The sequence below is a fragment of the Neovison vison genome, chromosome 1 (assembly GCF_020171115.1).
Source record: "Neovison vison isolate M4711 chromosome 1, ASM_NN_V1, whole genome shotgun sequence".
NCBI lineage: Eukaryota > Metazoa > Chordata > Mammalia > Carnivora > Mustelidae > Neogale > Neogale vison.
The window spans coordinates 71,561,530-71,573,889 of record NC_058091.1 but is presented as its reverse complement, the minus strand read 5'-3'; the positions used below and the strand labels follow the sequence as shown (position 1 = coordinate 71,573,889).

The following is a 12,360-nucleotide window of genomic DNA, read 5'->3' as shown; positions in this document are numbered from 1 at the left end:
GTTGTACTCTTATAAATCAAAGATGATTGCTAATGGCAATTATTGCTCCCTATAAATGAGAGCAGGAACAAAATAGTGCAATGGGGCTGATCACAGTAAGGAAAATGAGACTTTCCATAATAAAAGATGACGATAAAGCAACAGTGGACCTCCAGGTGCTGTTTAATGAGCTTTGGCTTTGCTTCTGGGACATGGAATCACCCTTCATCCTTACCTCTTAAATGCCATTCTCTTTCTGCCCCCATTTAATCCCCAAATGCTACTTCCTATCCAAAGGCCAGTATATCTACTCTATTTTTTTGCAACTCCAAGCTGTGGCATGTTAAACAAATCTGGATGTCCAGAATCTATAAAATCAACTTCTATTCACCCTGTTTGCACATTATCTGCATCTGTTTTGTTAGTAAAAGATGCTTTGAGTTTTTTGTCAACCTTCTTAGCATAGGTCCAGGATTATAAAATTGTAGAACAGCAACCATCATTCTGATTCTAGGTAATTTCCTACTTATTGGCACTCAGTCCCAGTGATTTGATTATCATATTGAGAAAGCCATTCTCATAATGAAAGAAAGAGTTGAGCTGTTTTGTTTTCTGTCATGCTCTATTTTAAGAGTAAACTCCATTTTATATATATATATTTTTATTAACATGTAATACATTATTTGTTTCAGGGGTACAGGTCTGTGATTCATCAGTCTTACACAATTCACAGTGCTCATCATAGCACATACACTCCCCCATGGCCATCACCCAGCCACTCCATCCCTCCTATTCCCCTCCACTCCAGCAACCTTCAGCTTGTTTCCTGAGATTAAGAGTCTCTTATGGTTTGTCTTCCCCTCTGGTTTTACCCCGTTTCATTTCTTCATCTCTTCCTCCATGATCCTTTGCCTTGTTTCTCAAATTCCGCATATCAGTGAGATCATATGATAATTGTCTTTCTCTGACTGACTTATTTTGCTTAGCATAATACCCTCTAGTTCCATCCATGACATTGCAAATGGCAAGATTTCATTTTTTTGGTGCCTGCATCATATTTGATTGCATTTTCTTTATCTGTTTATCTGTTGTTGGACATCTAGGCTCTTTCCATAGTTTGGCAGTTGTGGGCATTGCTGCTATGTATATTGGGGTGCACATGCCCCTTTGGATCACTACATTTGTATCTTTGTAGTAAAAACCCAATAGTACAATTGCTAGGTCATAGGGTAGCCCTATTTTCAACTTTTTGAGAACTCTTTATACTGTTTTCAGAGTGGATGCACCAACTTGCATTCCCACCAATAGTGTAGAAGGGTTCCCCTTTCTCCGCATACTTGCCAACACCTGTCATATCCTGACTTGTTCATTTTAACCCTTCTGACTAGTGTGAGGTATGAGGTGGTATGTCATTGTGGTTTTGATTTGTATTTCTCTGACCCCAAGTGATGTTGAGTACTTTTTCATGTGTCTGTTGGCCATTTGGATGTCTTCTTTGCAGAGATGTCTGTTCATGTCTTCTGCCCATTTCTTGACTGGATTATTTGTTCTTTGAATATTGAGTTTGATGAGTTCTTCATAGATTTGGGATACTAGCCCTTCATCTGATATGTCATTTCCAAATATCTTCTCCCATTCTGTATGTTGTCTTTCCTTGGCTTTGCAAAGTTTTTATCTTGGTGAAGTCCCAATAGTTAATATTTGCCCTTGCTTTCCTTGCCTTTGGTGATGTATGTAGGAAGAAGTTGCTGAGGCTGAAGTCGAAGAGGTTGCTACCTGTTTTCTCCTCAAAGATTTTGATGGATTCCTGTCTCACGTTTAGGTGTTTCATCCATTTTGAGTCTGTTTCTTTGTGTGGCATAAGGAAATTGTCCAGTTTCACTCTTCTGCATGTGGCTATCTAATGGTCCCAACACCATTTGTTGAAGAGACTGTCTTTTTTCTATTGGACATTCTTTCCTACTTTGTTGAAGATTAGTTGAACATAGATTTGAGGGCCCTTTTCTGGGCTCTCTATTTTGTTCCATTGATCTATGTGTCTATTTTTGTGCCAGTACCATTCTGTCTTGATGGTTACAGCGTTGTAATAGACCTTGAGGTCTGGAATTGTGATGCCACCAGCTTTGGTTTTCTTTTTCAACATTCCTCTAGCTGTTTGGGCTCTCTTGTGGCTCCATACAAATTTTAGGATTATTTGTTCCATTTCTGTGAAAAAAAGTTGATGGTATTTTGCTAGAGATTTGATTTAAATGTGTAGATTGGTCTAGGTAGCACAGACATTTTCTCAATATTTGTTCTTCCAATCCATAAGCATGGAACATTTTTGTGTTACTGTGTGTCTTCCTCAATTTCTTACATGAATATTCTATAGTTTTTTTGAGTACATATTCTTTGCCTTTTTGGTAAGATTTGTTCTTAGATATTTTATGGTGTTGGGTGCATTTATAAATGAGATAGATTCCTTAATTTCTCTTTCTTTGTCTTGTTGTTGGTGTTATCAAGCTTATTAATTCTTTCAAAGAACCAGGTCCTAGTTTCATATATATATATATACACACACACACACACACACATACATATAAAAATAAGGTTAAATACAATGAAGGGATAGAATATAAAAATGAAAATTAAAATGATTTTATAATCATTAAATGAAATATAAAAATGAAAATTAAAAATGATTTTAAAAAAAGAATTGATAAGAAGTTGGTTGCGAGGGGAAAGAAGAAAAATCTAAAAAATAAAGAAATAGAGAAATAAATAAAGAAAATTTTTAAAAAATCAATTTTGAAAGACTAAAGAATCATCGAGAAAAATCCATGAGTTCTATGTGTTGTACTTCCCTAGTACTGGAGTTTTGCTGTTCTCATTGATGGGTAAATTCGGTCTTGGCTGGATGTTCCTGCTGACCTTCTGTTGGAGGGGCCTGTTACACTGATTCTCCAATGTCTTTGCCTCAGGTAGAATTGCACTGCCCTTGCCAGGGGCCAGGCTAAGTAATCTGCTAGGAGTTGCTCCTTGGTAGCTTTTGTTTGCTGAAAGCTTTCTGTATAGCTTTCGAGAACAAGAATGGAAATGGCAGCTTCCTGATCTATGGCTCCAGAGGAGCTGAGAGTTCAGGGTCCCATCCTCAATGTTCCCCCAGAGAAAAGCAGTCAATCAGTCCCTTCTCCCTGGTCTCCAGCCACACTTCATGCTCACTTGGTCTGTGACTGAGCATTTCTGTCTCTGGCCCACGACCTCATTTGGAGTCTCTAAACCCAGCAGATTCCTGCAGTGTGCTCCTGTGCTGCTCCTCCCGGGGGAGAAAGGGGACTCTCCCGGATCTGCCACTTTTTGGGTCCCTGCTCCAAGAACAGGGGCCTGACTGTACAATGGGTCACAGTTATGGCAACCCTGAGCTGAGAGCCCACTCTTTAGCTCAGTCTTTGCAGCTGACTTTCCCACTCTGATTCCTGGGAGTTCTCCCACATTCAAGGCACCATCATTCTTTTTGTGACCCTGAATGTCCTGAGACCACCATGTCCCAGAGAGGATTCCACCCCTCACTTCACCATTGGAGCAATGTCCCTCCACCGGACCAGACATCTAAAAGTTCCAACTTTGTGCTCCCCTACTCTATCCCTTGTCTATAGGCAGCTGATGGAGACTCCCTCCCCCACAGTCTATCTTCCTGTATCATTTCTTCTTCAGATCATTTCTCCATCTGTCCTACCTTCCAGGAAGTGTTCGTTTTTCTGTTCATAGAGTTACTGCTATTCTTTTCTTTGATCTCTTGTTGAGTTTGGAAATGTTCATAATGGTTTGATAACTAGCTGAATTCCAGGGGCCACATGAAATTTAGGTCTCCTACTCCTCTGCCATCTTTGAGCCTAAGAGTAAACTCCATTTGATTACAGTTTTTACTCTGTGAGATCCAAGATTCATTGACCTCAAAGAGCAATAGAATCATAAGATCTTCAAGTCAAAGGAAGTCTAAGTAAGATAGTGTAATTGCCTTTTCTGTGGCATCCTTGAAGCAGGCCATCTTCTGATGCCAGGAAGCATGCTGTCATGATGTGTCTCCAGAAGGTTCAAATCCTTGGCTGGCCACATACACGTTGTGTGATGTCATTTAGTCAACTCTTCTAAACTTCATTAATCATCCATCAAATGGAAAAAAAAAATACTATATACATGTATGTGAAGTACCTAAACAAATAGATGCTCAGTAAATTCTAGGCATTATTAACATCATGGTTAATATTTGACCACTTTTTACCAAAAATATATTTTGTACAGCTCATCTGTTTCTGATGAAATATTTGTTAGTCTGATATGGTTTTCTGTAATTCTGTCTCATTCTAGGCTCTTCAACTCACTGAAAACCCCTTTTATGACCACCTTATATTTTCTCCTAAGTTTTCACATGGCAGTATTTATAGACTCATATATATAATTATTTTGACTATTTTACTCATCTTTTAAATGAGGATTTTTTTTTTTTTAAAGATCTTATTTATTTATTTGAGAGAGAGAGACAGTGAGAGAGAGCATGAGCAAGGAGAAGGTCAGAGAGCGAAGCAGACTCCCCATGGAGCTGGGAGCCTGATGTGGGACTCGATCCTGGGACTCCAGGATCACGCCCTGAGCCGAAGGCAGTCGTCCAACCAACTGAGCCACCCAGGCGTCCCTTAAATGAGGATATTAATAGCACTTTATAGAATTGCTGTGAACAGTAGATAAGATAATGGAGGCAAGAAAGAACATATTGCCTGCTATGTAATGAATATTATATAGATAAAAGTTACTATCCCAGTATTATTATATTATAGTGCTTACAAAAGAGTTACCCTTTTTTTGAACAGTTATGCCATACTTAAACATATTGAACTTGTGTTTTATACATATCTATATATACATACAGGTATAAACAACACACACTTATGTACAGCATTTAACATATATATTAAATAAAATTTATACAAAATATTTTTAAATTAAGTTAAAATAAAAAATTTATATTATGTAACATATATAAATATATTTATTATAAATGTTTATATTATGTATTCTATATAATTATACTTACATATTACATGATATATTAAGTATACAAATTATATATAATATATAAAACAACTTGATACATGAACAGGTTCATCAGCTTCATCTAAAGCCTACAGAATACCTTTCCCTTTACTCAGAGAAAATAGGCAAAAAAAAAAAAGCCTTCTTAATCAGTTTCAAACCAAATTTTTATTTTAGAAGATATTTCTACACAATAATAAACCCTAAATATATCCCAATCTAAAAGTTTCTTCTTGAAGGGGAAAAAGAAAGGAGAGAAATATAAAATCCATATCCTAAGAATTATGAATGGCCTTCATATAAAAGAGTTAAAATAAACATGAATATAAGTACACAAATTTTGTCTTTTGTTAGAAATGAATATTTACTCATTTATCCCTATTTTATTAGAGCAGACAATTTATGTATCTTTACCTAAAATTGGTTAATGGGTTTGGCCTTTTCAAAAACACTCAATGCACTCATTTCAGCATCAGCTTCTTTGGTGTGGGCGTAGTGTGTGACTTTTTTTGTGACAGTAAGCCAGTAGTTATTATGCATGAGGGACTCTGGTAGAAATGCAGTATTTTGTACTAATTGCTAACAGAAAGATCTGTAATATCAGCTGCATGATTTGTCCTTTACATGTGCCTAGCTATAACAATCTGAATTTAGTACTGCATTTGTTAATATTAGACACAAATTTATCCTGACACTTTTATAGGCAAAGCCTCAGAAACATTTAGTCATGTAAAATATAATCATAGTCTTGAAATATTTGCTTTTGTTCCCATGCCGATTAGCCAGGATCTCACTTTATAACCTTATCTCTTGCTGAATAGAATGGTTGGACGAGGTTCTTTGGGGGTCCTGATTATAAGATAGGTATTAATTTTCACTGAGCAGTTACCGCACCCTTATCAAAGAATAACTGTTTACATAATGTGAATATTCTATGTCTCTGTACACTCTTCAAATCTTCCCTCTCATAGTAAATTAAATGTGGTTTTAATTTAAATCTGTGTTTTTGCCAGACAGTCCCGACTTTTTTTTTTTTAAGATTTTATTTATTTGACAGACAGAGATCACAAGTAGGCAGAGAGGCAGGCAGAGAGAGAGGAGGAAGCAGGCTCCCTGCTGAGCAGAGAGCCCGATGTGGGGCTCGATCCCAGGACCCTGAGATCATGACCTGAGCCGAAGGCAGAGGCTTTAACCCACTGATCCACCCAGATGCCCCAAGTCCATACTTTTTGAGGACAAATAAAAGTAGCCTGTGGTATAAGTAAAATATTTTGTGTCAGAATAAAATAGCAAGCCATTATATAAAAGGCACATTTCCCCATGTGTTTATTGTCTAACTGCATGAACTAGACTTACACAGAAGCTTTGGGAAAATCCCCATGGCTGTCATATCTATCCATAAGTCTTTCTGACCCACTTGGACAGATGTTAGTGTATTACTTGGAGCATACTATAAAACTTACCTTTCACTTAGGGAAATGCACTTCTACTTTGTTCATCAAAAAGCAAATACAGAGACCATGAGACATGGGACAATAATAGACCTTTGGACACAGAGACATAAAATGGGATGTATGAGTCCTTGAAAGAGCAATTAAATACTTTTTTATTTCAACAACTGAAGATGAGGAGCCAAACAGATGGGCAGGGGATTGAATGAACAAGAGAAAAGTCAGTATTCATCATGTTTCTTGGCATTCTAGCTCACCAATTTACTCTGTAGTGTATTACAGTAAATCAGATCTAGTTCTGCATTCCAGTGCTTGATTTATTCTTATATGAAGTAAAAACTTAGAAAACATTTCCCTGGAAATTTCTGGAGCCACCAGTGAGGAACCTCTAGCTACACTATTATCAGTGACCTGATTCAATTTCTTTTTGGAAATAGGTAGGTTATAAATTATAAATACCTTAGAGAAAGGGCTAGCAAAAGATTCCTGAAGAACACACTGCCCTAAAAACCATGGTGAGACATCCTGTTATGAAATATCTCTCAAGATCTTGAAAGTAAAAACAGCATATTTTTTGCTTATATCCTGGGAACATCTGCCCAAAATCCATCTTCACTAGAAGTTGAATGGAACTTTATAACAATGATAAACTTGCCCTCAGTGGGGAGGAACCTTTGTATCCTTCCTAACTTTTAATAAAATTAAGAATTGTTACTAATACTTGTTCTTAGCCTGTGAATTGCTACCTGTAATTCTGATCTGAATTTGAATTCTAAATCATATTTGCAAAATTTGGGAAAGTGCATTAGTTATGTATTGCTGCCACTCCAAAATTCAATAGCTTAAAACAACAACTGGATATATCCTCGTTTCTGTAGGTTGACAGTTTGGGCTGGACTCCAATGGATAGTTCTTTTGTTACCATGCCTGGGGAGTCTCAGATAGCCCCAATCACATGATGGGGCCTCAGCTGGAATGGTCAGGTCTCCTTTCTCTTGCTCGCAGCTGCCTCTCTTCCTCAAGAAGACTCATCTGGGATTATTCATAAGGCAGCAGGGTTCCAAGAATGTGAAAGCAGAAAATGTTGAGCCCCTTGAAGCTGAGGCTCAAGAGTCATACAGTACTCCTCTGAGACACTCCTTGGGTCAAAGTGTGTCAAAATCCAACCCAGATTTAAGGGATGGGAAACAGACTCTACCTCTTAATGAGAGAACAAGAAGGAAGTGGTGTTGCTTTTAATCCTCCCCAGAACTGACCATTGCCTTTATCTGGTCAATAACCCATCTGTGCTTCTTTCTTGATAACATTTTGTAACTTTTTTCTTCCCCTCCCTTCCTCCATTCCAATAACTCTTTCCTGGTTCAAAACTAAATTACCTCAAAACAAACAAACAAAGAACCTGAATTACTTTTTACAGGTATCATCACAGCCGTATCTTGACATTAGTGAGACTCCGCCTCTCCAGTCACATGACAATTTTCTCTTACCATTGTTTTTATTCTGTTCTCCTGTTCCTCACCTATCAGCGTTGTTCTCCATTTCCTTTCTCATGATCACTTCCTCCCATTTAGACACTTCCTGTTTGACCACTCTTCTCTCACTCCCTCCCTTTCCCTTGCTACCTCTCTTTTTCCTCTCCTTCTAGTACTCTGCTCTACTCCAAAATATTTTTTGTTCTTCTTTCACAAAGATAGCAGTAAGCACATATTTTTTTATTATGCTTACTCTGTGCGAGACACTATCCTAAACACTGTGACCAAAGGTGTTTAAGGTCTCTTCTCTGGTGTGGAAGAAGCAGTATATAAATAAAGTAATAAGATAGCTCAACACACATGAGTGTTAAGATAACAAGACCAAGGGAATGCAGTAGTGACTGGTGGAGACAGTCATTTCTGAGTCATCGTGGCCTTCCTCTATGAGGAAGTGACACTTGAGCCCTTGATCTGAACATCCAGGAGCCACATAGGGGAAGGTGCAGGGAGAAGTGTCCAAGGCAGTGGAGACAATGAGCAAAATGACACCTTTGATCTTTAGGATTGAGCATTCCTAAAGCTTATCATCTGCAATGGTGGTTCAAAACCCTAGCTGTATGACAGAACCATCTGTAATCTTTAAAAAATCCTGATGCCTTGGCCTTACCCCAGACCCAATAAATCAGATGCTCTGAAGGTGGGGGTGGGAAGTACCTGGATATCTGTATTTTATAAATCCCCACAGGATATTAATGTACAGACAGAACTGAGACCAACCAACCTGTAGCAGTGCTTCTCAAACATTAACATGTGTAGGTCACATGAGAATCTTTGTAAAATGCAGATTCTGAGCCACAAGATCTGGAGTGGGTCCAAGATTGTGCACATCTAAGAAACTCCCAGGTGATGGAAACGCTGCCAACCTCAGTACCCCCCGAACTGTGTCATACAGACAGAAGTATTAGCGTTCACCTGAGACAAAAAAGCACATTCTCAGAGAATCGGAAGCCAGCCAACTCAGTTGCCCCTTGAATCAGAAACACTGGGGGTATAGCTCTCTCCTGTAATTTAAGAAAATTCTCCAGATGATTCCGAGACCCACTAACGTTTGAGAACCAGACTGTGTCTTGATGTTTAGACAGACTCAATTCAACACCTAATTGTGTTGCATGTTGTGTTCCCTGTAATTGTTTCACGTAGACAGGTGTGTTAAATCTTCTTAAGCACTCGCATTGAACTGGGAGCAGGAAGGCACAATGCTCTATTGTCTTTACTGAGTTTCCATGCAGAGCAAATTCCCTTTCATTCCCCTTAGCAGAAGAGGAAGAGAATACAGCTCTAGTTCCACATTTGGGCTCCTGCCTCCAAAGCCTCTTTGTTCACTCAGCTGGCGAAGCTCCTGCAGGTGACACTCTACAGTTGCAGGTAGCACCTGTGCAGGGCTGATTTACTGAAAGCCCTGCTGGGGCGGTTGAACCCCTGCGTAGGGATCTTGTAACTCACTTCTAACTGCTGTCCTATCAAAAAATCACCCACTGTACTACTTCTCTTTGTTTGCAAGCTTTAGTTAATGGCTTCCTCACCATTAGGCAGCTCAGGGGAGTGCTATTGAGAGGACTAATTAAATTCTTGACAGTTTGGGGCATGGTCCAAAGCTACTCCAAGTCTTGGTGTTTGCCATGTTACGCATTTACCTCTCTTCTCGTGTGCATAGTTTTGATACCTCCTTCTGCTGAATATATGCCAGAAATTAAAACTGTCTACATGAATGCATATCATAAATATGGTAGCTTGTGCTCCTTGGCATGGAGAAGCTACACCTCATTGCTCTGTTGCAAAGAGTTAGGGAAAAAAAAAAGAACTGAAAACTTCAAACTGAATATGTACATATTTAAAATCCAGAAGAATTTGTGTACTTTTATTTTAGAAATTCTATTGTTTATGAAATTAATCTAATAGTGAAAAAAACTATCAATTTTTTTTCTCTCTACTTACTCTACCAACAGTCCCCTTCCACCACACCAAGCTTGAATACTCGCTTTTCCTAATTATCGAGAAGATTATACATAGAGCATTAGCACTTCTGGCTACTTAAGGAATAACATTTTCCTGGCCCTTAGCAATTATTTATCCACAAGACTGAATGAGGTAATTAGCAAAGCAGGAATTTGTGGGAGTGCGTGTAATGATAGGCAGTAACGTGTTGAAAGGCTAAAGAGGAAAAGTTGGCAAGTAAGTCAGTAAGTAAATAAATCCATACATATCATGAGCCAAAAAACACAAATTATAAAAAGATAAGTTCTTTCTTTTGACTTTTTTTTTTTAAATAATTCTTTTCAGTGGATGTCAAGTGGAAAAGTTGTACAAATTTGGGATAGGCGGCATCCATGGTACGTGAAACACTTGAAGACCCAATTACTATAAATGCTCTCCAGGGCACTCCCGGGGAGCAATATTTGAATACAGTTTTAGACACAGGAGCATGGTTTATTCTCTAGTTACAGATGTCCTCTAGATTGCTTATGTGGGAATTGCTGAAGCATTTCTAATGTTCTGTCCCGTGTCTTACCTCTCGTACTTCTGCAATATGCTTATCCCCCTCAAAATCCATTTGCTTCTCCTCTTTGGTTCCTCAGCTTATGTCCCTGTTCCTATCTCAGCTTCTGGTCAAAGGCATGTCTTCTCGTCTGTTGGTCGTTTCCTCTTTTTTCAACCATCATCTATTTGAAAGTATTAATTATCTAAGATGGGTAGTGTCATCTCTCACGGAATTATACGTGGGCCATAAAATATTTCATAGCTGAGATCTTTGAATATCTGCTAGGGATGCTTAATGGAAATAAATATTCCTTGTTGTTTCCCTTTCACAGTTTGTGGAGATGAATGCACGGGCCTTCTTCTTGGTGACTTGGCTCGCCTGGAGCAGATGGCCATGAGTATCAACCTCACTGGCCCACTACCTGCCCCATATAAAATGCTGTATGGTCTTGAAAATATGACTCAAGAACTAAAGGTAGGTTGGAGCAGTAATGTCAAGAGCCCAGGAAGAGATGATAGAAGCTTCCCAAGGGGCAGTGGCCATAATTGCAAATGTTCTTCCCATTGCCCCAAATCAAAGCAAGCAGCCAGGTGGAAATTCAGAGACTTTCTAAACCAGTGTTTTTGAAATTTGAGTATTATACTATAACAGATTGCTATTAAGGGAAAGAGGCTTATGTGCCCTCAGTGCTTGGCCTAAATCAGCTTTATTATGTTATTTAAATATGTACCAACATAAAATCAGGTATAGTTCCCTATACTTATAGCTCTATAAAATCAAAACACATTAATCCTCACAAAAGCCTAAAACACCAATAAAATAAAAATTAAAAACATTAATATAAAATAACAGATGATTTTTGTTGAGAGCAAATTGCTGCTTGCGACAGGAATATGCCCCTAACTACTTCCACACAGGTTCTTTCATCAGTGTGTATGTTACATGTAACCCCTACTGTTCCACGGTATGAACTACAGAGCCCCTCGCAAGGGGTCCTTGGCATCACTTGAGAAGGTCACATGATTTACATGTTCAGTCCACCACACAACCAGACATGCGTGCAGAGGCGGGTTTTGAGATCAGGTGGCCAGATCCATCTCTCGGGGGCCCAGCCTGACTTCCAGAAACGCTTACATTAACATTTAAGCTTCCTGTCAAAATGAAAACTCAAGATTAAAATTTTGTACTAGAGAGCTAGGAGACCTTTGAAAACACTTCACTGAGAACTAATTTGAAAAACACTGTTCTAAAACATTGTTAAAACTTTTGGTAGTGGGTGGGAGTGGAGGAAATGTTAGGGAAATTGAGATTTCATCTGATGAAAAAAGAGGGAAAGTGACTCCAAATACACCATTGGTCAATGATCACGTAGTTTTGAGAAGTCCTGGAGAATTTCGGTATTGTGCTTGATTCCCTGGGAGTTTTACAGCTCCTATGCTGTGGTCACTACCCTCAGTCTATGTGGTTATAGCAATAATTTAAGAATCAGGAGAATCGGGGCGCCTGGGTGGCTCAGTGGGTTGGGCCACTGCCTTCGGCTCAGGTCATGATCTCAGGGTCCTGGGATCGAGTCCTACATCAGGCTCTCTGCTCAGTGGGGAGCCTGCTTTTTTCCCTCTCTCTCTCTCTCTCTGCCTGCCTCTCCGTCTACTTGTGATCTCTCTCTGTCAAATAAATAAATAAAATCTTTAAAAATCTTTAAAAAATCTTTAAAAATCTTAAAAAAAAAAAGAATCAGGAGAATCATCATGTGTTTTACACATTTTTGACTTACCGTATTGTACAAAGATTGGAGAAACAGGTAATATTCAGTTACCACGGGATGCATTATGAATGAGAGTGTAATTCA

At 38.6% G+C, this 12,360-nt stretch overlaps 1 protein-coding gene across 2 annotated transcripts in view; it reads left to right on the top strand.

Moving 5' to 3' along the window:
* Nucleotides 1-12,360, top strand: part of LAMA2 (laminin subunit alpha 2) — a 491,254-nt gene that overhangs the window by 315,604 nt on the left and 163,290 nt on the right. For both annotated transcript variants that reach the window (XM_044249160.1, XM_044249149.1), the window contains exon 32: nt 10,843-10,985. In XM_044249160.1, the coding sequence (XP_044105095.1) occupies nt 10,843-10,985 (143 nt within the window). The remainder of the gene's footprint in view (nt 1-10,842; nt 10,986-12,360) is intronic.